We start from the raw sequence: 26,612 nt of genomic DNA on the forward strand, positions 1-26,612 counted from the left end.
GGTCCCGGATGAGAACTAAGAGTATTCACATGGAAGGGAGACCGTCACATTCGATGCCCATCGCCACCCAGGCCTCAGGACTCCCCACCCTAAAGAACGAATTCACTAACGTTAAGAATTCGAGCATCAGATTTCACTCTCCTAAAATATCACCTTTTTAAAGCATCATGATCATTTTTGCTGAGCCGAATTAAAGTGCTTTTCCCCAGTTCGGTCTCGTAGATCGTCAGAGCTGAGCGAGATCGCTGTTTGCAAACGCTCGTCCCCATTACTATACATGGATGGAAACCTTTACGATTAACCCAGTTGTGTTTATGGTTCTATGGGGCGAACTAACTAAGGTTTTACTAATGAAGATTTTTCATTTCATCTAAATGAGTAAACTGTTACTCTCATTATAGATATAAATTAGTGATGTGCTAGCATATCTGACACCTGTACCAGAGAATCCGATTTTAATTGTCCACCAAGAAAGCTTCACCATCCCCGACACATCCAGCCCCCTGCCTCTGCAACAAAATCAAATACTTTTTTTTTTTTTATTCTGCCTTCTAAAACTATGCAGACACATCGCAAATACAGTCTGCATCACCGAGGACATCAAAATCTGGCATAAGAACCATGGTTTAAGTTGGGTGATGATTAGCAAAACTTGTGCACTGTTTGAGAAGGGAGCTTCTGGACACAGGCTGGTAAACAGGAAGCAAAGATCCTTGTGTGACCCGTGGGCCATGACCTTCTTGGTTCGATGGGGCAAGGTGTGGTGCAGGGAGACACAGAAGTAGTTTGGCTCCTTAACATGTCTAGACCCCAATTGCCACTACTCAGAAGGGTTCCCCGAAGATTCTGGGACAGGTCCAGCCGTGTTAACCAGCATCTGAGTACAGATCTCATGTCTTCTAAAAAACGATCTCATCCTAAAAAAAACATCCAACTATCATGAATCCGAGAGGTCAGCTTTCTTGGATGACCGAGCTCCGAAAGCAGGGAAGTACCAGCTGTTTTGAAAACTTCCGGTGTAATTAACCTTTCAGAAAAGGAGAGCAACTTTCTGAGCAGGTGGAGTTGGAAACTGATGGGGCTTTGTGGCTCCCCGGAAAGCGTGTTATAAAGGCCTGGGAAGTGGGTCCACTTGGATATTGCTTAAGGAAAGAGAGACCCACAGAGAGAGCCTCTCCCGGTCAGGCAGTTTCGGTCAGTCTTGGTAATTGCGTGAGGATTTAGCTATATTTACAGCTACGTTAGGGAAAGGAAGGATCAGACATTTCCGACCATTTCAGGTGTGGTGTTTCTTTTTTCTTTTTTTTTTTTTTATTTATTTTTGAGAGAGAGAGAGAGAGAGAGAGAGCGTGCAAGGGGGCAGAGACAGGAGACAGAGAATCCCAAACAGGCTCTGTGCTGTCAGGGCAGAGCCCAATGTGGGGCTCAATCTGATCTCATGATCCATGAGATCATGGCCTGAGCTGAAATCAAGAGTCAGACGCTTAACTGACTGAGCCCCCCAGACACCCCTCAAGCGTGGTGTTTCTTAAACAGACACCTCTAGGACACTAGAAGAACACAGACAAAGAACCAACAGTCTCTCAGGCAGACAGGTGGGGGTTTCAGTTCTGCCTCTGTGCTTGTCCAGCTGTGTGACCTTGGACAAGTTACACAACCTCTCTGAGCTTCATTGTCCTTCCCTAGGAAATGGGAGCGCACAACACTCCCCAAGCTCGATGCCTTCCCCTCCAGCCGGGCTCTTCAGCCTCTCCCGCTCGCTGCCGTCTCCCTACCTCTGCCCCCTCACATCTAGCCACGCCAACTCCTCCTTCAGGACTGGCTCCAAGCCGAGCGAAGCCTTTCCTGACCGTACCTGTAGCTGGAGGAACTGGCCATGCCCCACTCTGGCCTCCCCGCCTCTACCCTGAGCTCCCGATCCCCTGGCCTGGCTCACAGGGCACGTCTGCCTGTTGTTCGGCACAAGGCTGTCTGTCCTGACGACGCACTGAGTGGCTGAAGGCGGCACCCATCTGCTCGTTCACTTACTGGGGGCCCTCTGTGCACAGTGGTGATGTTAGGTCCTGAGCAACGAAGGGGGACCTGCTCCCTGCTTCCTTTGAGCTTGGATCCACGGAGGGGAGAGCTGTGCGTTATTTATGTTGTTACAAGCTGCTCCCTGCTAGGATGGGCCAGCAGTGGGGGCCTGGACCCAGGGGTCAGGGCAGTTTCCCTAAGGGCGTGACGTTGGGGTCGTGGGAGTTGCCACTGAGAGGAGACAGGAGAGAGCAGTGCAGGTGGAGGGAACATTCCGGAAGCAGGAGCGGCGAGCATGTTGCATTAGATGAGCTGCTGTGGGCACCACAGATCTGCCCTCGTGGTCTGCGCTTTTTCAGGGGCAGGGGGAGTGAGTGAGACGTGCGTGTTGGCTGGTGATAAATGCCGCAGAGGTCCCGGGAGTGGGAACCAGGGTGGTGCAGAGGGAGCCTTTGCGTAGGGCAGTCAGGGAAGGCTCCCTGAGGAGGCAGCTCGGGGCCTGGGAGCAGAGGAGGTCGGGTGTGCGGGAGAAGGGTGAGTGGACCACAGGAGCCCGAAGGGCAGGGGAGCCGTGGACAGGGGTGGGGTGCTGCGGGTGGAGGGGCTGGGCGGGGGGCGATGTTGGGGTCTCCTGGGTCTCTGCCCGCAGCCACATCCGCCATGCACTCCTGCTTCCCGCTCACTCTTCTTCCGCGAAGCTCACTTGCGTCACCCTTCTCCTTAGGAGATAGTCTGGGGACGGGATTCTGTGTCTGAGGTTTCCCCCCCGACACTGCGAAGAGAGCGCTAACCTGTCTTCCAGCGTCTCTCGGTGCTGGTATCTGCTAATTTGTGCACGCTTTCTCCGGGCGCCCGACCCCAAAGAGGAAGAAAGCACCCCGTCAGAGACACGGGAGGAGGAGGGACAGAGCCAGGAGGCTGTTCGAAGTCCCTGACACCTCCACACGCAGCTTGCCCGGCGTGGCCCTTCCACGCGGCCCCACGGCCAGGCGGTTCGCCGTGGCTCGGCCTGGTTGTGGGGGCTGGACGCCTCCCACCTCGGCCTCGGGGTCTGGTCCTCGGTGACTCTAGAAAGGCTGCCCATTGGCAGCACAGGCCCGTCCCAGCTCTGCCTGGCTGCCTCTGTTTCCCCCTCAGGTAGCAGGTCGGTGGCTTGCCTCTAATTGCCCACCTCACACGGGGCATCTTGTCCCTGTTCCTGGAAGGGGTGCCGCCCCCCACTACATGTAGCTGACGCCGGCTCCTGTGGGCCACACACCCACGGGCCTCTGGTGTCACGGCTCCGTTTCTATTCAGCCCGATTTCCCCGTTGTGCTTGAACAAGACGGTGCATTTTTATTGTTATTATTTTTTTTTTAACTTTATTTTGAGAGAGAGAGAGAGGAAGTGGGGGAGGGAGGGAGAGAGAGAGAGGCTCCCGAGCAGGCTCTGAGCTGTCAGTGCAGAGCCTGATGTGGAGCTCGAACCCACGAACCAGGAGATCGTGACCTGAGCCAAAGTCAGATGCTTAACCAACTGAGCCCCCCAGGCGCCCCAGGACATGTATCTTCAAAAACTGCTTTCCATCTCTCTACCCCTTCTGTTCGTGCAAGTTACATACCTTTTCTACTCGGTCTGCTGACGTGTTAACCGCAGTTGTTTGAAAGTCCTTGTCTGATGACCCCACAAAAGGAGCCTCCTCTGACTCTTGTCGGGTGATTGCTGTATCTCTTGGCGATGGGTCAGTTCATCTTTTGTCGACAGGTCTAGATTTCCTTTCTTTTTATTGAAAGCCAGACGTCATGTAAAGAAGAGTTGAGACAGAGATATCAATAGTATTTATGCCTGAACGTGGACATACCTCTTCTGGCTGACCGCGAACGGGAGGGCATTCCGGAATCAGTCTGGTGGGCAGTTGAGCTGCGTTCGAGTGTTACCGTTGCTGCCCCCACCCTAGGGGTGCGTGGTGCACAGGCGTCAGACCCTCCAGCAGGGAGAGATGCCAGGACGCTGCTGAGTATTCCTCCTGCACGTCCGGGCCACAGGACAGGGTCCCCCGTGCTCAGGGCCAGGCTTACGCAGGGTGGCGCTGTCTAGGCGTTCCTGGTCCAGCCTGGTGTAGGCCAGGGTGGCGCCTTCTCTGCATTCCTGCCCCTCCACACCCCCTTCTGTGGCGGTCAGACTCTGCCCGGTCTCCGTGGTGGGTGGGTCTTGGGCGGGAGAGGAGGTAGCCGACCTCTGACCTTTGCTTGGTAGAGGTACAGATCCTAGGGTCGCTGCCCCTCCTTCAGAAGCACGGGGCTTTTGCCCACACCCTTCCCCCTGGGGCCGTGGATCTGTGGATCTACCCCTCCTAGAGACACAAGGGTTTGCTTCCTTCCCTCCCCCAGGGGTCCTGGTCTTGAGTGGGTTTGCTACGCCTCCCCCAGTGGCTTAAGGCTTTCGCTTCCCGTGAGAGGACGGTCTGGAGAAGCGTGCAGTGTTGCGAGTCTGTCCCCTCCCGTGCTCTCTCTCTCCGGAGCAGCAGCAGAGGCGGGTGGAGGGGAGCTTGTGAGCGTGCGCTTTCCCTGTCTCTGGGCCTCTCCGTCATCCCAGCCTCACGTGCCGGCACACGCTCGGCCTGGAACGTGCTAGCTGGCTTCTTCCCGAGTGCTGCCAGGCGTGAGAGCTGGCGTGTCTGGCTCTCCTCGGAGACTTGGGGCTCCGTGGCATTCGGTCCCCTCGGCTCCCTGGAACCTCAGCTCTCTGATGGGCTCTAAAACAGCTCTGATTTCGTTTTGTTTTAAGTTTATGTATTTATTTTTTTGAAGGAGAGAGAGAGGTGGGCGGAGAGAGGGAGAGAGAGAATCCCAAGCAGGCTCCACACTGTCAGCGCAGAGCCCGACACGGGGCTCGAACCGACCAACGTGGGATCATGACCTGAGCCGAAACCAAGCGTTGGACGCTTCACCGACTGAACCCCCCGGGCGCCCCAAACGCTTCTGACGGTGTAGATACTCGGCTTTCTCTTGCTGTTAGATGCGAGTGGCGATCTCCGGCAGCTTGCCTCCCTGCAGAAGTGGGTCCCAAAGTCAGAGATCTTTAGGCGCTCGGAAGGTAGTTAACGGCTTCTCTGCATTTGAAGGGGACGTTTCAGGAAGCACACCTTCCACCACCGGGACGTGGAAACTTACTCGCTCTCAACTCGCTCACGAACCATCAGAATTTTGCCCGGGTTTCACGCCCAGCTCACGGGTCAGAAGCCCCTTGTGTGGTGCCCTGTTTGCAGGCTTCTTGATGCCTCTCCTGTCCCCCCAGCCCCACCCGCCTCCATCCCCTGCAGCATCTGTAGGGCTCCATCAGCATTCTGGGGCGCGATCTGTCAGGACTGAGGAGCCACGTGTGGGTTTCCCTTTCCCACCCACCCGCTTCGGTGTCCTCCTGGCCACGTTCATTCTGCCTTCATGGTGAGGCTCCTTTGGCGAAGAGAGGGCTTCCGGGCTCCCTCCTGGACTTCATTTGCACCAGAAGATTACAGGAGATGCCGTTGCTGTCCTTAGCGGCTTTATAAAGGTCCTCACTCCCATGCTTCAGGTTTCCACGGGGTCCTTAACACTGGCACCCTTCTTTGTATCTCCCCTTGATAACGTGACCTTCCTCCTCCTTCCTCCCCAACGTGGCTAACATAGGAGTGCACAAGAGCCCGTGGCGCCCGCTTCCTCTTCCGGGCCGCATCCTGCTCTGCTTCCTGAAAGCCTTTCGTGGTGAATGCGATCACGATGTGGCTTAGCACCGTCCGTCCCCCTTCATTGTTAAAGGGTCTTGCCGTTGTCTGATCGGTCTGAGGTGAGTTTTTCAGGACTTTCGGCAGCCGAGCAAACATTTCTAGAGCACCTGCCACGTGCCGGCCCCTTCGGGAGATGCAGGACATTTAAAGGTGAATCTCAGACGACCTTCAGAGAGCTGCAGGACCAGGCAGGTTGGCGTCACCTGCAGAGGTGGCTTCAGCACAAGCGGGAAGGTAGAGAAGAGCGCCGGACATCTGCTCCGGGGCGTTGGGAGAACTTTCCTGGAGGGAGACGGGTGGCGAGCCTCCTCCTGACTGGGGGTGATGACCGCCATTGGTGACGGTGAGGTCTGTCTGAGACAGACACGTGGTCACTTTCTCAAGGTCTCTCACTTCCCCTCCACCAGCTGGTTTGACCTCACCGATCAAAATTAAAGCAACGCGCTTCTGCATACGTCACAAATGACGTTGAACCGTCTGTACACGGCACCGTCCACAACCTGGTTTCGAAGTTGTTCCCGAAGACGTGACCTTTAGGGGACGGTACCAGGGTTCTCTCTGTACCATCCCTGCAACTTCCTGCAAATCTACAATTCTTTTGAAATAAAAAGTTTAAAACGTGAATCAAGAATATTGTCCCAAACTATGGGGCACCCGGGTGGCTCAGTCGGTTGGGCCTCCGACTTGGGCTCAGGTCATGATCTCACGGCTCATGAGTTCGAGCCCCACGTGGGGCTCTGTGCTGCCAGCTCGGAGCCTGGAGCCTGTTGCGGATTCTGTGTCTCCCCCTCTCTCCGCCCCTGCCCTGCTCATGCTCTGTCTCTCTCTATCTTTCAATAATGAATAAATGTTAAAAAAAAAAAAAAAAAAAGAAGAAGAATATCGTCCCAAACTAAACCTTCTTCCCTTCTCAGGGCCTAGAACATTCCTCCTCTCTTCCCCACCCCCCAGTACTTCATTTCCAGAATTTCAAACCCAACCGGTACTGTCTCTCATAATTTGCCTTTTGGAAACCCCAGCAGAGGCCAGAAGCGATGCTGGCCTCCGGTCAAGGTCAGGCCCGAGGGACGGACGGGAAACACCGTTCCCCTTGCCACTAGAGGCCGCTGCTCTCCTGGGTGGGCGCAGGAGGCTGGGACCCCACTGGTTCTGAATCAGTTACCCCTCTTCTCAGCTTCCTGAAAACCCTCAGTCATCCAAAGTGGCTCATTTCGGTTGCTAGAGTCATTTTGCTCCACCGGTGTGGTTCCGACGTGGCCTGTGACGTCAGACGGTACCAGCCCAAAGCCATACCCTTCTCTCTGGTTTCCCAGACGCCTCCCTTTCCACCTTGTGAGAGGACAGGGCTGGCCCTTCGGGGACACGCACCTGGCCGTGAACACAGCGGCTGAGGGCCGCGGTGCCTGGCCAGCTGTTGGCAGAACTCAGGCGCCCACGAGGAAGAGAAATGAGTCCGGCCGGGCTTCCCCGGGACCAAGGTGGGCCAGGGCCTTGATTTGCATTTTCTCCTAAAGTGTTCTCATAGACTGCCGCTCAGTCTCTGTGACTAATCACAACATTTAATGGCGTTCAACTGCTCACTAAGGGCCCAATTCAATTAAAAAATTGTCCTGTGGAAGCCGTGAATAATCCTCTTGTCTTTGCTTTTCCTCTCTTACGGATGCCTCCATCAAGTGGAGGCTGAGCGGATTTTTTTTCTTTTTCTTTTTCAATTTGTTTTCATTGCCGCAGGCCTCGCCCCCCCTGCCGACGTGAACGCTGGCCTCCACTGGCTTCTGTCCACTCTGGTGGGCGCTGCGGGGACTCTGCTGGGCTTTTACACTAACCCCTGGGAACGACTTCTGCTTCTTTGCCAGTTTGACAGACTGTGGAGCGAGATGCCGGTCAATGCCAAGGGGAGGCTCAAGTATCTGGACTTCCTGAGCATGTTCAGCTCCGAGAGAGGGGCCACACCGCCAGCCACTGGCAGTTCCACCAAGGCCCAGAAAGGCTGCAGTGCTCCCGAAGTCTCAGAGAGAAGCAGATCCGCAGCTTCATCAACGCCTGCTCCCGACCTCAAAGCAGGGTTGAAAACGCAGAGCCACCCCTGTGTGAGTCCTCGTCTCGCGGCGCCACTGCGCCCCGGGTCCCCAGATCCCCAAACCCCAGTGGTCCTGAGTGGCAGGTGACCGACAAGGTGCCATAGGGTGAGCCCGGGGCGGGGGCACGGGAGAGGAGCCCAAGGTGGGTCCTTAGCACTCACCTGCCTGGAGGGGGGAGGGAGGTGTGGGGAAGGGCTGGGGGAGGCTTGGGTGGAAGGAAGGCGTGAGGGCTGGAAGGAGGAATAAGGAGGATTCAGGGTAGAAATGGGTACGGGAGCGGGGACAGAAGACTCTCGATCAGCGAGCTGGGCATTCATCGGGCAGGAAGGCGGACACCCCATGGTAGGCGTCCGCTTTGTGCAAGGGCCCTACACGCTCCCAACCGCAACGTGTCGTCACCCCCATTTTACGGTTGAAGATGCGAGGCTCTAAGAGGTGTCCTCATGTGCTCAGGGTCCCTCAGTTAGACACGGGGAGATCCAGCTTCCAACCCAGGCCTGTCTAACTCTGCGGCTCTGGCCCCGGGCTGAGCCGCCCGGTCTGGGGTGCGGGAAGGGGGCCGGCCTCACTGAGGCGCTCGCCTCATCTGCAAGCCGGAGGGCAGCAGCCCCGAGAAAGGGTGGTTGAGAGGATCCCAATCGTGTGCAGAATTTATTGCACATCTCCTCTGTGCTGGGTCTTTTCGAGAGCTGAGAGTGAACAAGCGTCCCTTGCCCTGGCGGAGTTTACATTCTCGTCGGGGATGATGGGCACGTCATGTATTTAGCGAGTTGGAGACACTGAGTAGAGCAGAATGAAGGGGTGGGGTCAGGAGCACCCCAAAGGTGTCGGTGTCCTAATCTCTAGGACCTGTAATATGTCACCTCACATGGCACGGGGGGGATCAAGGTTGCAGGTGGAATTAAAGGTGCTAATCAGCCGACTTAACAAGGGAAGATCCCTAAGTGTCCAGGTGGGCCGGAGGCAATCACAAGGGCCTGTAAACGGGGGACGCAGAGGCAGAAAGGTCCGTGTCGGAGAGACGCCATTTGAGAAAGTCTCCACTGTTGCTCCCGACTTGGAAGGTGCGGGAAGGGGCCACAGGCTAAGACGTGTGGGCGCCTCTCGATGCCAGAAAAGGTAAGAAACAGAGTCTCTCTTAGAGCCTCAGAAAGAACACCGTCCTGCTGACGCCTTGGTTTTAGCTCAGTAGGACCCACCTCAGGCTTCTGGCCTTCAGAACTGTAAGAGAATAACTGTGCTGTCTTAAGCCACCGAGTCTAGAACTGTCAGGGAAGCCGCGGAAAACACGCTGGGGCGGTGCGGGGGGGACAGGCGGGCGGTGTGGGGCGACTCTGGCTTTCACTCCAGAGGCTGGAGCCCTTGCAGGTGTTTAAACAGAGGAGTGATGTGGGCTGCAGCATCTTTAAAAAGCCTCCCGTGGATTCTGTGTGTGGAATAGAGGCTGTGGGTGGAGTGGGTGCTGGAGGGGGGTGGGCAGAAGCGAGCAGGTGGGGAGGAGGCTCCAGTGGTCCAGGGGAGAGGCCCGGTGGCTCTGAGTGAGATGGGCAGTGGGGAGCCGGCGGCCGGCAGTCAGGTAAAGCCAACAGGATTTCCCAGTGGATTCGGTGTGGGGTGGAGAGGGAGAGAGTCCAGGAGAGCCTCTAAGGGTTTGACTTGAACACCTGGGAGAAGGGCGTTACATCAACCCAGAGGGGGAAGGCTCGGATGGTACAGAATTTGGGAGAAAGACCAGGAATTCAATGGAGTTTGTTCCTGTATTGGACTTTTTTTTTTTTTTAATGTTTATTTTATTTTTGAGAGAGAGAGAAAAAGAGAGAGGACCCGAAGCGGGCTTTGCGCTGACAGCAGACGGTCCGATGTGGGGCTCGAACTCATGACCCGGGCCAAAGTCGGACGCGTAACCAACTGAGCCACCCAGGCGCCCCAAGTTCATTACTCTATTAGATAACGACAGGACGTGTTCAGGGGCAATGCCTGGGCTGCATTCAATTCATTCCCCATATTTAAATGGAAAATGCTGGGGCGCCTGGGTGGCGCAGTCGGTTAAGCGTCCGACTTCAGCCAGGTCACGATCTCGCGGTCCGTGAGTTCGAGCCCCGCGTCAGGCTCTGGGCTGCTGGCTCAGAGCCTGGAGCCTGTTTCTGATTCTGTGTCTCCCTCTCTCTCTGCTCCTCCCCCGTTCATGCTCTGTCTCTCTCTGTCCCAAAAATAAATAAACGTTGAAAAAAAAAAATTAAAAAAAAAATAAATAAATAAAAAAATAAATGGAAAATGCAATAAGACAGCCTTATAGTTGGTCCATGTGATTTCACAATATAGGACATTCTGGAAGGGAGTACAGGATTGGACATCCATGAAAATGACAGGTGACTCCCTGTCTTTGATAAGACTCTTCCTCTGGTGAAAAATATTGTCTCTCTCTCTCTCTCTCTCTCTCTCTCTCTCACACACACACACACACACACACACACACACACCCGTAATTAATATAGTTAAATAACATCTCCCTAAACTTGAATCTTGGCTATATGTTTATTTCCAAAACCATGTTGGTTACTGTGTTTCGGCACAAATATGGCCCGCTGATGGAAATGGAAGTTAAATGGCAGAATTACCATCGACGCTTTGCTTTTCCCTTATTTCTGAGCTCATCCTGCCGGCACAGTTGTGAACCTCAACCCGAGGCCTGTCTGTGATTGCTTGTATTATTTCTTCGTTTTGAATCTCACGCTGCAAGACCCCCCTCCTTTTCTCTCTCTCTCTCGCTAGACCCCGGCCGGTGCAAGCACAGCATACACCCTGCCCCTGCAGAACTGTGAGCCCATCGAGAGCAAGCTCCGGAGGAGAATTCAGGGCTGCTGGCAGGAGTTCCTGAAGGAGTGCAAAGAGAAGGACGCGACCAAGCAGGGGGAGATCACCACAGCTGAGTTCCTAGGTACGTTCTCACAATGGGGTCGCCCTGCCGGCACAAATCCACAGGGAACGGGCGGGAGCATCTCCCTCGCCGTGGCTACCAAGCACCTCCATAAACGCCAGGCTCGAGGGATAAAAAATAGTTACAAACAGAGAGGGAGGGAGGCAAACCATGAGAGACTCTCAAATACAGAGAACAGACTGAGGGTGGATGGGGGGGTGGGGGGGAGGGGAAAACGGGTGATGGGCATTGAGGAGGGCACCTGTTGGGATGAGCGCTGGGTGTTGTACGTAAGCGAGGAATCAGGGGAATCGACCCCGAAAACCAAGAGCACCCTGCACACACTGTATGTTAGCCAACTTGACAAGAAATTATATTTAAAAAAAAAATGGGGCGCCTGGGTGGCTCAGTCGGTTAAGCGTCCGACTTCGGCTCAGGTCACGATCTCGCGGTCCGTGAGTTCGAGCCCCGCGTCGGGCTCTGTGCTGACAGCTCAGAGCCTGGAGCCTGATTCACATTCTGTGTCTCCTCCTCTCTCTGCCCCTCCCCCGCTCATGTTCTGTCTCTGTCTCTCTCGCTCTCTCAAAAATAAATGTTAAAAAAAAGAAAAAATTCCTAATGCCTCTCAACCCACTGCAGGGCACGTTCATGCCTGGGTGACCAAGTCAGCAAGCCATGACTCTCCGCCTTAGAAATCACAGACTTGGTTGTGGTCTCTGTTAACAGACTTGGAGAGCTCCAGGGTGGGACAGGTGGAGGAGGGCGGTGGCCGGGGACCTACAGGCCCATCCACCCCATTGCTTCTGTCCCACTGATCCAGCTGTCACCACGTCACTTCGATGAGCTCTTCAAATTCCATCAGTTGGACTTAAACTTGCGCTAATGGTCATGTCTTGTTTGTGCAACATTTTACGCGATCGATCCGGCCTTGTCGCCCCCCTGCTTGGTAGCCCCCTGAAGTCAGACCCCCCCCTCCTCTGGCCTAATCTTTAGATCCCTTTTTAAGGAAAGTTTTTTCTTGAGAATCTCCAGTATTAATAAATCACTTTTATGACAATCATGGCTTACCAACGTGCAAACGAAACAACGTGTGAACTCTCTCAAGCGAACAGCTCCTACAAAAAGTAGCCACTTCTAAATGAAATACAAAATATGAAACCACTGATAGTCCAACGTTGCTCCGCTGTGTTAATGTGACGTGTTTCACCGACACCAAATCAGCAACATTGGTTTTAACGCATGTTTCAATTTCCACTCGTGTTTTAGTTAACCCTCTTGGTTTTGAGACTGATGAACCTTAGCTGGCCCTGCTGGCAGCATGGTTGCTGTGTTTAGTTTTTAACCACGAACCCACTGAAGCCACCAGATCTTACTCTGCTCAGCTTGTCTGACTTGAGTGGTACATCCAAAATTCAATTCTGCAAAAAAAAAAAACACACAAAAAAACGTATGTATTAATTCTCAGAAGTTATTCTGTATTTTCCGTGCCCTGCCGTTGACCTACTGCAAGTTGAAACATCAAAGGCATTTTCAGGCCACTCCTGTGGGCTCCCCAGCCCAGCGTCACCCTGCCCGGCGAACGCTGGTGACACTGCTTCTGCTGTTTCCCCGGTGCCAAGGCAGAGGGACCTCCGTCTGCCCATCACACACAGCAGCATCTTACGGGCTGCGCTTGGCTGGAAGGCATCACTTACACAAAGTCTGCCTTTGTAGCAAGGACCCAAGCCAGGGCCTACGGCATGAATGCGTGCGTGAACAAACGAGTGAGTGAACAGTTTGCCACCAACTGAATTGACGTTTTTGTCTTTAGCTCTCGTGGAGAAGTTCAGTCTGGACATAAGCAAAGAGGAATCTCAGCGGCTCGCCGTGAAGTACGATGTAAAGAACAGTGGGAAATTTGCTTACTGTGACTTCATTCAGAGCTGTGTCCTCCTGCTGAAAGCGAGGGAAACCTCGCTGATGCAGAGAATGAAGATCCAGAACGCAAACAAGATGGTATGTAGACTGACTCTTGGAAAGTGTGGGCGTGGGCCGCCCCTCTGTCTCAATTTGTCGTAAGTCCATAGAAATGGTGGACGCGGGGCGCCCGGCAGCTCAGTCGGTTAAGGGTCTGACCCTGGCTTTCAGCTCAGGCCATGATCTCCCGGTTCGTGAGCTTGAGCCCCACGTGGGGCTCTGCCCTGACAGCGTGGAGCCTGCTTGTGATTCTCTCTCGCTCCCTCTCTCTGCCACCACCACCCCCCTCGAGATAAATAAACTTAAAAAAAAAAATTTTTTTTTAATGTTTATTTTTTTTTGAAAGAGAGAGACAGAGCATGAGCGGGGGAGGGGCAGAAACAGACAGAGACACAGAATCCGAGGCAGGTTCCAGGCTCCGAGCTGTCAGCACAGAGCCCGATGTGGGGCTCGAACCCACAAACTATGAGATCATGACCTGAGCCGAGGTTGGATGCTTAACCGACTGAGCCACCCAGGCGCCCCCCTTTTTTAAAAAAATTTTTTTAATGTTTATTAAACTTTTTAAAAAACTAAAAAAAAAGAAGAAGAAGAAGAAGAAAGAAAGAAAAGGTGGATGAGGTGGACACAGAGGCTCCAGGGGGGCCGCTGGCCAGTGAGGACCCACTTGTCAAATGTCTCCAGTCTCACTGCCACCTCCACGTGGACCCAGAAAATTGGCTGAGATGTTCTCTATACACATATATGTGTATATCGCGTGTGTATGACATAAATGATACATGTATATCACAGGGTATGATATACACATGTGATATGTATGTATATCACATGATACGTGTATGTGCACATGTGATGTAGGTGTATACCACACTTACAGGATATGTGCGTGTGCACCTGTGATGTGTGTGATGCTTATGTGGCCCGTGTTTGCACACGTATAAGGCGTGTGTATATACACTTGTCACTCAATTCTTTGTTGCCCGATCTCCTCCATTACTTAAAGGCCTATACAGCACAGGGCACTTTTCAGGTGAGCACCCGACCGCTAGGGTCTGCCTGGCGGGCCCAAAGCCAGCGAGCTGGCAGGTACTTCGGGGAGCTTTTGCCTGGGAGGCAAGAGGTGTAGCTGAAGGTAAGGCCTCCGCCAGGCTTCCAGAACCTTGCAGACAGCTCAGAATTTCCTTTCTTGGAAATAGTTCAGACATTTTCTTTCTCTGCTTCTGGAGCCCCGTACGGGTCTGGAGACCCAAGACTGGGAACCCAAGACTGGATCTCAGGTCCTCAGACTGACGCCTGGTTATGGTGTCTCTTCCCCCAGCACCTGGAGACATCTGTATGTCAGAGACAGCACGGCTGTTCATACGAGGCACAGGGAACAGTAATCAGTCAGTTCACGGAAAAGGCGAAGCCAGGGGCGGGGGCGGGGGGGGTCATAGCAAAGTGAAACATTTTTAACAGACACATCGAAGTGGATTCATTCATCAACCATCTGAAGCAGGCCAGACCCTTTCCTCCGGGTGCACGGTGGTAGAGGTTGGAGACTCATCATCTTTCTGTGTAAACTGTACCCACGATGCACTGACTGTGGTTTTTTCTTTCTTTCTTTCTTTCTTTCTTTCTTTCTTTCTTTCTTTCTTTCTTTCTCTTTCTTTCTTTCTTTCTTTCTTTCTTTCTTTCTTTCTTTCAAGAGGAATGGGAACCTAAAGATGCTTAAATAGCAACTGGAGGATTTTTACCATTGTTCTCAATGATTTGGACCCACACACAGTCCAGCCAGTGTTTGCCCAGACTCGTCTCTCTCCGGTCTTTCCAAACTATGAAGGAAAAAAAAAAAAACAAACCACTTTTTCCTGCTCATATTCCATCATCTGTAACAGTGAATTCCATTCTGTCGAATTAAAGAACAAGTCGAGTACAGCTGGCATTGTCCATCTGGGGAACCAACAGCGCCTCCCAGGCCCCTGAGGGCTCAGCGGCGGGGACCAGGGTGTGGGGCAGACCCGGCCAGCCCCAGCCGGTCCCCGCCCGTGCCTGGCAGCCACAGGGTCCTGACGGGTCAGCCCAGCAAACAGTGGATCCCTTGCAGAAAATTTCTAGGCAGCTAAATTTGTAGGTAGTTTTGTGCAAGATCAGGTCCCATCCGAGTGGAATTTCCACTTTAGACAAGCACGAGCTAGCATCAAAGGCTTTGGCCGAGTTACGGAAGAAACACTTAAAGTTGAGACACTTGTTCCTCTAAACTCAGTTCCTCTGTGAGCAGAGAGAGGGCCGCCTTCCTTAGATCTTCATGGGACCCGGGAGCACAGGTGGGGAACGATGAAGGCCACACAGCCTGCCAGGCCCCCTGCCAGCTCTGGACTTCCTCTGCCTCTCTGGGCCTCAGTTTCCGCTTCTGGAAACGAGGGGGCGATCCGCTGGGTTCTAAGGCCTGCGAAGGGTGAGCCCTTCCGAGCCCTGCCCCATACAGAGACTGTGAGGCTTCCAGACCCTCCACCCATCCACACCGAGGTGCCGGGAACTCGTAGGAGTGTCAGACTGAGATTGTATTCAGTGAGGTGATAGGTGCTCCAGTCCGGCCCCACTGGGAGCCGGGCCCCTGGGCAGAGGTCCCCGGCACACGCCCTGTGTGCTCTATCCTGCCCCCCAGCTCTGGTGTTCACACCCCGACAGACAACGGCTGCCACTCAGAAAGGGTCCTGCCTTCCATCCCGTCCCACTCTGCGTTGTGAGTGACGGCAGGAGACTTCTCCCCAGCGGCCTTTCCGAGGAAAGAGCGGGGCCAGCCCCGCCTGGCCCTGGTGACTTGTTCCAGGCCCGTCCCCTCTGCAGGCCGCCAAGGCCCCCACCACACGAGTAAGGCGCCCAGGCCAGCAGAGACGCCCCCCTGGGGAGGCCACCTGGGACTCTGCTTTGCGGCCACGCTGGAGCTGGGGGCAGAGGCCTTCCAGAGCGATTGGTTGTGCTGTGCGAGGACGGGAAGAGGCTCTCTCAGATGGCGCATGGGTGTGGGAGGAGCCGACACAGAATCCTTGCTTTTTCTAGTGCAGATCAGCAGATTGGGTAAATTGGCAGCTAATTGAAGCTATAGGGTATCTGGTGAGTTTCCATCCTAGGTGCTAAAGGATGTAAAAATCGAAAGCAATTCAACTTTGCGCTAATTGGTCTTATGTAGTGCTGCGTTAAAATTAAACTTTCCCAAAATGTGTTAACACGTTATTGCCTATGGTTCACCTCTGATATTCAGACACGCGTTAGGGTTAAATCATGCTAAAATATCTTGTTTTCTATCTAATAGCACCTAAATGAAATAATCACAGGGTAGTGTGCTGTCTAATTACAAGATATAATTACAACCTTGGAATTTTTGAAAAAACTCTGTTCATTATGATAAACCTACTAGGAGACCCAGTCTGAAATCTCTTTTTCCTTCAAACTGTTTTAAAACCGGCCGGCTATCTCTGTCTGGCCCTCTCTCTCCTCCTTCACCTGGGAGGAACGGAGCCCAGATCGGTCCTGAACCTGCCACTTCACGTCCCCAAGCCTCCCGTTTCCCAGTCCAGGAGATGACGGGGGTCAAGGGAGTGACCTTCCTCCCAGGTTGGAGGGGCCAGGGGAGGCGGGGGCTGCCTTGTACCAACAGCAGGGTTAGCGATCTACCATTATTCTTGTGAGTCCAGCCGGCAGGCCCCATTCTACAGGGGAGTGGGCCGGGGGGAGCCCAAGGCAGGGGTGAGCAGGGGCAAAAGCAGGGCTAAGGCCCGGGAGGGGAGCGCGCGGCCGCCGGGCTGTGCCTGTCTACCCCATGCTGCCCATTCGAAAGCTCCTTTCTCACCACCTCTCGGTTTTTGTGGGTTTTTTCTCCCCCAGAAAGAAGCTGGTGCTGAGACTTCTTCCTTTTACTCGGCTTTACTGCGGATTCAGCCCCAAATTGTGCACTGCTGGAGGCCGATGAGACGCACCTTCAAAGCCTACGATGAGGGCGGGACGGGGCTCTTGAGCGTGGCTGATTTCCGGAAGGTGAGCTCAGCTGTTGGGCGCCTGCGGCGTCCGAACGGGGAGCAGCGGCCAGAAGACCTCAAAAGAGGACCCCTCACCCCCCGCCCCCCGGCAGAGGCCCCGGCGTGAGCGGCTGTCCCGGACCTCACTTCCTTGGGACCCCCAAGTTATCGAGGGCTACGTCCACCTGCCCCGCACCTGCAGACCCCAGGTTCTCCTCCCTGAAGGTTTCTAGAACCCCGTGGGGACTCAGGTCACCACCACAGGTGCCAGTGCTCCTTGGAGCCCAGACTGGCTGCATAAGACCCACAGAGCAGGTGGCCACATCAAGGAGCTAAAACAAAGCAGGGTCCCCACTGTGGCCACCGAGGCAGCAGAGCCCAGCACTGCCTCCCGAGAGCCGGTCACTCGCTCCTCTCTGCCTCTTGCCCCCCCTGTGTGCTGCTGGCCACCCCCCACAGCAGCCGGCCGGTCCAGCAAATAATTGAGGTCCAAACATTAGATTCAAAATCACATATTACAGTCAGAAAAGAACAGTCACAACGGCAGACAGACACGAAGGGTTATGACCTTGAAATGCACTTACAAAAAAATTGTCCCTTAGTTTCATCTCTGCTTCAACTTGTTTTAAGCCGGGAAGATGAGTAGCACAGGGTGGGTGGGCAGGAAGAAGGAGGGCCGGTCCCCGCAGCCCCCAGGGACACCTGCCCTCAGCACCCGCCCCCCCATGACTTTCCAGTTCACACTGTCTGTCTTGTCTGTGGGCTCAAGTCAGCTCTCAGCCCCGGGTTCCCCTGCAGTCTCCAGCAAAGAGGAAGGAGGTGGCTGGGGTCCCGTCTGCGTCCCGGGAACCGGGGATGGGCGGCAGAGGGAGGGGGGCACTAGAGGGGCAGCCGGGTCTCAGCAGAGCCTGCGCCAGAGGCCAGCTGGGTGCCAAGGACCCTCCTCAGACACCCAGGCTCCGCTTCCTCGTCTGCTGCCAGCCCTCAGCCCCACAGATGGGGCCCGTCGCCGGCTGCCCGGAGGAACCCCGGGACCTTCCAGCCCCACGTTCTAGTCCCCTCTTAGAAACAAATCACAACACAAAGCATCGGTAGGAAATTAAGTTGCAACTTAGTCTCCGCTTTTACTTCCGGCGGGGGAACGCATGTAAGGGATCTGTCTCAGCCACGGGTAACAGCGGGGACCCGGCGGCTGAAAGTCCGTTTCCCTCTCACTTGAAACAAGTCACGAGCTAGGAAGCCAGAGCCAGCACGGGGCCGGACAGCCACTGGGGTCTTCATTTTTTTTTGCTCTGCCACCCTCAGCACCTGGCTTCCGTCCACGAAGTCGCCTCATGGTCTCTGGTGGCTGCTGGGGCTCTAGCATCGCCTCCATATTCCCGGACGCAGAGAAAAGGAGGAGAGGAGGAGGGGAAGGGCCTCCTCTCTAGAGGAGGCTTCCCAGAAGTCCCACATCGCATTCCCGCTTAGGTGTCACTGGCCAGGACGTACCTAGCCCCAAAAGAGGCCGAGAAGTGCTGCCTTTTAGCTGGAGACACAGGGGTCTGCTCACTGAGGAGGAAGGGGCAGTTGCTGTCGGGTGGGCAGCTAGCTCTGCCGGGGGCTGTGGCGCTGCGGGATCCGCCACGCCCCGCGCCCTGCACCTGCAGCCCTGCCCTCCTCCCCAACCCTGCTTAAGGCCCTGTGGCCAGGTCTCCCTTCCAGCCCTCTCTACTCTCCGTCCAGGCCTTGTCTGAACGCATGGACCAGCCTCACTACCCTGCAGGGAGGCAACGGTTATTAACCTGTTCTGGGAGGGCTGGGGGCGGGGGGGCTGGAAGGGGGGGGAACCAGTACCTTCCCCTGTTCTGGAAGTCTTCCATTGTCACACCCACTGGCCCTTGGGAGGGTGAGGGCCTAGGAGAGAGGAGGTGGGAGAGAAGGAGGGAAGAGTCGGGGGAGAGGGAGGGAGAGGGAGGGGGATGTGCACCGAGGGAGAGGACTGCTTGGGGCAACTTTGGAGGTGGGCCTTTCAGGGTCCGAGGAGGAGAGGCGGGTGGGTCCCAGCCCCTTCCTGGCTGCCCGCCCCCTCGAGTGTCACCGACACCAGCGGGGGCTGCTCTCCTCTCCGACAGGTCCTGAGACAGCACAGCATCAACCTCTCGGAGGAGGAGTTCTTCCACATCCTGGAGTATTATGACAAGACACTGTCTTCCAAAATCTCCTACAACGACTTCCTGCGGGCCTTCCTCCAGTAGGCGGCCGACGGGTGCCTCCAGTGCAGACGGGTGGGGACCACGAGGCCTGTCCCTAAGACGAATGAGATCACAGAATCAGGGGCGGGGGGGGGGGCTCCAGAAAACGCAGCCCCGTGTCTTTCCCGGCAGTTAAGGCTTTGCGCTGCCCCACGGCCATAGCTTCAGCCACAGCTCCGCCCCACGGAGCCACGGGACCCTTAACTCAGTTGGAGCAAATAAAATGTTAGTCTTTGCAGAAATGATGCGTAAGACTTCAAAAGAACCACCAATGATACAATGCTTAGAAACTTAGATTTCTGGAGGTTTCATTCATGACAGCCTGCATGGTTGCCTAGGGGAGACCAGAGGCCTTCCTGCCTCCCGGATTGGATCTGTGTCTCTGCTGGGCTTGTCTGCATGGCTGTTGCTCTGTCCCTAGGGACGCGGGCGCCAGCCTGACTTCACGGTGGGGCAGCCCACGTCTAAGGCCTCGTCCCTGTTCAGCCTTTCCAGGGCCCCGCCCAGCGGGCAGCTGATTAGAAGCACCCACCAGTGACCTTTTGGGGAGGGACCCTTCCTCAGGCATGACGGGTCTGACAAGCCAAGAGAACTTTCCAATCCCCGCGACCCTTACCACCTTTTGTAAAGCAAATGGAAGAGAGACATAGAGTTTGCTGCCTTCTGGAAGGTTCTAGAAGGAACTGGGAGGAGGTGCCCCCGAGTCGTGTGGCCACTGGCCATCAGGGAGGGGTGGGAGCAAGGAGTCCCCTCTGTCACCCCACCCCAGGTGGCTCCAGAGGAGAAGCAGCACCAGAACCTCAGGTCCAAGACCCCTCCCCACCGGGGGCCCACGGAGGCAGCAGCTCGAAGTATGCAGAATTTCGAGGGGGGGCGCGTCTCGGCCTCCCCGCTGGAAGCCAGTGAGGTGTGGGGAGAAGAGCCACGCCCACCACAGGCCCTCTCTTTCCATGAAGGTGTTTTGCGGACACCTTGGTCTCCCCGTGTGCTGGGTCCCAGCCTCAGCTCGGCCAGGACCCCCAGGCCCAGAGGGGTGAGCTCACGCCGGAGGCTGCCCTGTCAGCCCGGAGCCAGGAGGAGGCCCCCTCTGCCAGATGCTCGCCTTGGGGGTAGTCACAGGCCCCAGAGCGCCGGCTCTGCTCCGGCCCAGCCTCGGGTAGCCCCGGACCCCCAGGCTGGAATCGGAGGCGGGGAGAATCCTCTCTTGGCCTCACTGCGTTTGGTTCTTCTCGCTAATCGACCTAAACTGGTGCAGCTGTGGAAATTCGCTCTCAGCCAGACTCTGTGGGTCTGAGGGCCTCACCACGATGGGGCCTGAAGAAACACACAGGACTTCCTTTCCTCGTGAGGGAGGCCCAGCCGCCAAGAGGGCGGCTTCGCAGGGGCCTGGCCAGCGGCCTTGATTCTCCTCCCTTTCCCGTGCTGTCCACCCAGTTCTCAGGAAGAGCTGTCCTGGGGGCACTCCGACTCCCTGGCCACACCCCCTGGCAAGATGGGGTCCCACCCCCACTGGAGATATGGCAACACCGAGGCCGGTGCTGAGAGAGGCAGGGAGGCCCCCGTGGCAGGCGAAGGCAGTGGCAGGTTGGCCCTGGGGAGTGAGACCTCCCCAGCCTGGCAAGGGGGCATCGAGGGTGAGGCTACGGGGGCTCTGGCCAGGGCAGGGGATGCCCCAAGATCCCAGAGAACCTGGGGGCCCAGAGGAATCTCGGGGAGGAAGATGCCCGCTGCAGGGAAGGGGTACCCAGGCGGCCTGAGTGCAGGGAGCAGGAGAGAGGGCCATGGCCCCTGCTGACCCCAAGTGGGTGTCGTGTCGCGGGGATGGCCCTGGCCCCGGCCCCAGCAGCTCTTCCTAGGAGTGACAGGCGGGTGGATACCCTTCCCGGGTGCCCCTGCCCTATTGTTCAAGGCCCTGCCTACGTGCCCAGCCGCAGTCTTCCCCCAGCGGGCTTGCTCCCAGCCTCGCGTTCCACACCTGCTGTTTCTCCCACCTGCTCCTCAGGAAATGCCGACGTGTCCTTCAGAACTCATCTCAGAGCCCCCTCTTGCAGGAAGCCTTCCTGACCTCCCAAGGCCGAGCCAGACCTTTAGTCTCATGCCATTCAGCGGCCTTGTGGGTCCGTCGTTGAGGGGTTTGGGGAGCCTCCAGGTCAAGAAGGGGCTTCAAGAGGCAAATGGCTCATCCTGACAAAAACAGGACTCTGTGTGCGGTCACAGCTGGCCAAGGCCAGGTAAGCACACGGGCAGCGTTTTCAGGGAGGCTCCGCTGTTCGCGAGACTGGGTTCGAATTCTAGCTGTACCAGGAAACCCGGGCTCCTCTGAGCCTCAGTTTCCACTCTTGTAAATGAGTGATCAACTCAGAGGACATCGGGAGGGCCGAACGTGGAAACATCTAGCACGCAGCTTGGCACCAGGAAGTGCCCACACGTCTTCTTCTCCTCAAGCCAGTGTGGGCCGTCCGTGGGCTTGGCTCAGCGGTGGGGTTTCCTGGGGAGCTGGCAGAGTTCCCAAGCTGAGGGTTGCGGGCGAGTGGGCTACCAGCCATCTCCTCCCTCAGCCCCGGAAGAGGTAGGCCAGCCACTTTCCTGATGCCTGGACCCTTCAAGCCTGAGTCAGGAGAACGGCGCTGGACTGAGGGGGTGTCCGGCCTCCCCCTGCCCATCCCCTGGCCTCTGTGCCACTTACCCCTCTGGACTGAGCCTCTACTTCCGTGCCTGCAAAATGAAGGTACTAACCCCTCTCTGCCTTCCTCTGGAACCATCTATCCGTGGGCCCGGCCAGCTGGCCAGTTCACCCTGTGCCTGGCCCCTAGAGCTCCCAAAATGGTAGGTCACAAGCAATCGAAAGAGAGGAGGGTTAGGGCTCTGGCTTCGGGGGAAGCCCTTGGTCTATGGGACCCCAAAGGGCCCCAGCCCTAAGCACAAAGCCTGGAGCTAGACCTCAGGACAGGATTTCAGCAAGGGGCCGAGAGGGAGGTCAGAATCAAAGACAGGAGGCTGAGAGGCCTGGACTGTTACCTAAAGGGGGATAAGTCCCAGATGGGACTGCCATCGCCCCCCACCCCTTCCCTGGGCCCTGCATCCCCGATCAGGTGTCTTCGGCTCTGGACAGCCTTCCCTGAGCCCCACCCAGCTAAGTGCAGTGTCCCCTCTGAATCCTATCATGTTAAAAAGTTCAAGTCCCCATGTCTCCACCCCTGGTGGAGCTCCTCCTATCAGAACAAATGGCCCCAGTCATCTCCCCTTCATGTGTCTGTGCCCGTTGCATTTGATCTGGAAGTTCCTGTCTCTGAAGAAGCCACGTCCATTTCCCCGCTCCCTGAATCCAAGCTCAACCACATGGCTTACTCTTACTCTCGAGAAACACCGGTGCTTTTCGGCTTCTTCGAGGCGGGGAGCTAGAAGGAACATCACTAATGCAGACTAATGACTTTTCTTCAACCCGTCTGAGAACAGAGTTCGCCAAAACCACCCGCCGCAATCCTGGGGGAGGCAGGTGCCTGCAGGGAGCAAGCAGCAGGGCCCAAGCGCTTGCTTGGGTGAAATTGTACCACCAAACACCACACAAGCCAGTAAGAGGATTCAGCTGGAAGACGTTAACGAGTTGCTAAAGGCCAGCCTGAGGATGTGAAGGCTCTGGGGGCTGTCGGCCCAGGGGCGTGTGCATCCTTCGGAAACGCCACCGGGAGCTCCCAGAAGTCGGGGAGAATCCAGAGAATGCTGCTTCTCTCCTGTTTCCCCAGTGATGCCGGCTGGGAGAAGAGAGCCTCAGTCGCTGCGAAAACTCTGCCTGAACCCATCTCTTGTCGCTCAGAGGGGGCAGGAAAAGTAAGGTGTAGGACGACGACAAAGCTGTAGCCCGAGGGCACCAACTGGAACCCAGTGCGGTGAGGGAGCACATGAACAGAGAAGGCCCTGTTCCTGGGGGAGAGGCAGAAATTCGTGCTAGCTAGCAGCACGTCCGCAGGGGGCAAAAAGCGTCAGAATCAACGCTTTCAAAATTCTGGAAATTAACCAAGTATTTACATAGGAACCCAAGGAGCGTTTATTCAAGAAAAGCAGCTGAGTTTTAGAGGAAAAAACAAAAACAAAACAAGTTTTGTGACATTTTAACTTGTTCTAGTCCCATCAGCCATTCTCCAGCTCCACGATGGCTCAGGAAAGTAACAGCCTACCCTCTCCGTGCACAGTGGCGGTCCCCAAGGGAGTAGAATAGAGCCGGAACACTTTGAAAGCCTCATTCCCAAAGAGTCGTCACATTTGATTCGCCTGGTGATTCCCTGGGAGACTGTCTGTACTGAACTGACTCAGAGATCGCTCAGGTACAAAAAAATCTTTTCCCGAGAGTCCAAAGGGCACGTTTGTCAAAAACAATTACAAGCAAGTATCTTAACTTTGCGGCTGCTTGAGGTAGTGGATAAAGTTGGGCCAACCAATTTAAGAAAACCTAAAAATAAGATGTTCACAGAGACTTTGAAAGGTTCCCAAGATTTTCCTCGGCATTCTAGAAGGCCATGTGTGTGCACAGGGCTGGCACATGTCCAGGGATGTGCGCATGCTCAGAAAAGATATGAGAAGGACCTATGTTCGCACCTTTGCGTGACCTTAAGGCCCCGCACTAGCAGGAAATAAAAGCTAAGGCAGAGCTTTCAGCTACCTGGCTGCGTGTTGAAGACGTGACTCCACATACACGCAGAGCTCGTCAGCAAAGTCTGAGTCACTGGTTCCAAGTGCTTAAGGGAATCTCTGTCCAATGTTTAGCTGACCACTAAGCTAACAGAAGAGACCTCAGTGGCCACACAGGAACAAAGAATATAGACGTTACAGAATTAGTTCAGAAAGGTAACTAAACAAACAACAACTACAACAGGCAACAATAACAAACCTTTGGAGGGAGCTAGAATCTAATTTCCAAAGTTGCTGCATTATGTTATTTAAAATGTCCAGTGTTTAACAATGAATCACAAGACATAAAAAGAAGAAAGTATGGCCCATACACAGGGGCAAAAGTAATCAATAAAAACTGTCCCCGAGGGTGGGGCGCCTCGGTGGCTCAGTCTGTTAAGCATCTGACTTGGTTTCGGCTCAGGTCATGGTCTTGTGTTTTGTGGGTTCGAGCCCCATGTCGGACTCTGTGCTGATAGTGCAGAGCCTGCTTGGGATTTTCTTTCTCTTCCTCTCTGCCCCTCCCTCTCTTGTTCTGTCTCTCTCAAAATGAATAAACTTAACAAAAATAAAAATAAAAAAAACAAAACTATCCCTGAGGAAGCCCAGATGTTGGATTTAGTAGACAGATCTTTACATTGACTATTTTAAATATATTCACATAGCTAAAGGGATGCATATCAGAATAACATCTCACCAGATTGAAAATATTACAAGTATTAAATAAAGAGATTTAAAGCATTAAAAATAATCAAATACAAATTCTGGAGTTTGAAAACTATAACATACTAAAAATTCACTGGAGGCGGGGCACCTGGGTGGCTCAGTCATTTAAGCATCCAACTCAGGTCATGATCTCACGGTTCATGAGTTCAAGCCCCACGTCGGGCTCTGTGCTGACAACTCAGAGCCTGGAACCTGCTTCAGATTCTGTGTTTCCCTCTCTCTCTGCCCCTCCACTGCTCTCTCTCAAAAATAAACATTGAAAAAAAATTTTTTTAATTCACTAGAGGAACTTAACAGCAGATTTGAGCATGCAAAAGAAATAATCAGGAAACTTGAAGATAAGTAAATTGAGATCATCCAGTCTGAAGAGCAGAAAGAAGAAAATAAAGAGGGAAAATGAACCAGGCCTCAGAGACCTGTGGAGTATCATCAGGCATACCAGCATAAACACGATGGGAGGCCCAAAAGGAGAAGAGAAAGCAGGTGTCGGCAAGAATAGTTGGAGAAACAGTAGCCAAAAACTCCCCAAATTCGAAGGAAACTATGAATCTATGTATCCAAGTTCAATGAACCCTCAAGAGGACAGGTTCTCAAGGAGAGCCGCACTTAGACCTATCGCATCAAACACAGGATCATCTCGATGCAGAAAAAGCATTTGACAACATTCAGCATGGATTCATAGGGACAACTCTTAGCAAACTAGAGCAGAAGGGAATTCCTTCAACTGAGTAAAAGACATGTACCAAAAACTACAGCTAACACTCATCACGTATTCAGTATCATACTGCAAGTCCTAGCCAGTGCACAAAAGCAAGAAAAACTAAAAGGAAAAATCAAAAATGGAAAGGAAGAAATAAAATTGTCTCTAGTTGCAGATGACATGATCGCCTAATAGGAAATTCCAAAGAACCCACCGAAAAGGCTAACTAAGCTAAGTGAATTACAAAGTCATTACGCAAAAGTCAATCGTATGCCTATGTACCCACAGTGAGCAACAGGAAATTAAAACTTTAAAAACAGTACTATTTGTAGTATTCCCCCCCAAAGAAGTACTTAGAAATAAATCTAACAAAATGTGTGAAGGATCTGTATGATGAAAACTGTAGGACATGGATGAAAGAAATCAAAGATCTAAACAAATGGAGAGAGAAATGTTTTTCATGAAATGAGGCTCACCATTGTTAAAATATCACTTCTCTCCAATTTCATTATAAATCCCTTAGAATCTCAAAATCTCCACAAGATCTATTTTATATGTCAACAAGTTCATTCAAAAATGTATATGGAAGGGCGCCTGGGGGGCTCGGTTGGTTAAGCGTTCGACTGTGGCTCAGGTCACGATCTCACGGTTCATGAGTTTGAGCCCCACATCGGGTGAGCCCAAGCCCCTCTTCGGATGGGCTCAAGCTCTGCTTTGGGCTCTGCGGGATTCTTTCTCCCTCTCTCTCTCCCTCCCCCCACTCCCTCCTCTCTCTCTCTGTCCCTCATGGGATTCTCTTTCTCCTCTGTCTCCCCTGCCCCCCTCGCTCCCTCCTCTCTCTCTGTTCCTCATGGAATTCTCTCTCTCTCCCTCTCTGCCCCTCACTCACTTGCACCCTCTCTCTCAAGAGAAAAAAAAAAAAAAAGATGTACATGGAAAGGTAAAGGAACCAGAAGAGCCCAAACTAATTCTGAAAAAGAACAAAATTGGACCTCTTACACTATCCAATTTCAAGATTTACCCATAAAGTTACAGTCATCACACGAGAGAAGATACTGGCAACAGGACAGACATATCGATCAGTGGAAGAAAATAGAGAGCCCAGAAGTATGCCCAGACAAATACAGTCAACTGATTTTTGACAAATGCACAGAGGCAATTCAATGGAGAAAGAACATCCATATGTAAAAACATGAAACTTCCGCAAACCTCACACCTTACACCAAAATTAACTGAAAATGCATCATAGACCTGAATGTAAAACAAAAGACTATATACCTTCTACAAGAAAACATCAGAGAAAATCTGTAGGACCTTGAGTCTGGCGCTGAGTGTTTAGATACTACACCAAAAACATAACTCCTAAAAGAAAACATGGGTAAATTGGAGTTCAGCACAATTAGAAACTTTTGCTCTGAGAAACTGTGAAGATAATGAAAAGACAACCCACAGACTAGAAGAAAAGGTTTGCGAGTCACATATTCAGTTAAGGACTGTATCCAGGGGCACCTGGGTGGCTCAGTCGGTTGAGCGACTAACTTCGGCTCAGGTCATGATCTCATGGTTTGTGAGTT

General features: G+C 53.9%; 1 protein-coding gene across 8 annotated transcripts in view; it reads left to right on the forward strand.

Annotated features, from left to right (window-relative positions):
* Positions 1-19,189, forward strand: part of EFCAB6 (EF-hand calcium binding domain 6) — a 249,752-nt gene extending 230,563 nt beyond the window's left edge. For all 8 annotated transcript variants that reach the window (XM_086712072.1, XM_086712076.1, XM_086712079.1 and 5 more), the window contains 5 exons: positions 7,618-7,851; positions 10,615-10,780; positions 12,570-12,754; positions 16,583-16,732; positions 18,828-19,189. In XM_086712072.1, coding sequence (XP_086568198.1) covers positions 7,618-7,851; positions 10,615-10,780; positions 12,570-12,754; positions 16,583-16,732; positions 18,828-18,950 — 858 coding nt within the window. In that variant the 3' untranslated portion in view covers positions 18,951-19,189. The remainder of the gene's footprint in view (positions 1-7,617; positions 7,852-10,614; positions 10,781-12,569; positions 12,755-16,582; positions 16,733-18,827) is intronic.
* Positions 19,190-26,612: the final 7,423 nt, after the last annotated feature.

The sequence above is a fragment of the Puma concolor genome, chromosome B4 (assembly GCF_028749965.1).
Source record: "Puma concolor isolate L17-30 chromosome B4, mPumCon1.1.hap2, whole genome shotgun sequence".
NCBI classification, from domain to species: Eukaryota; Metazoa; Chordata; class Mammalia; order Carnivora; family Felidae; genus Puma; species Puma concolor.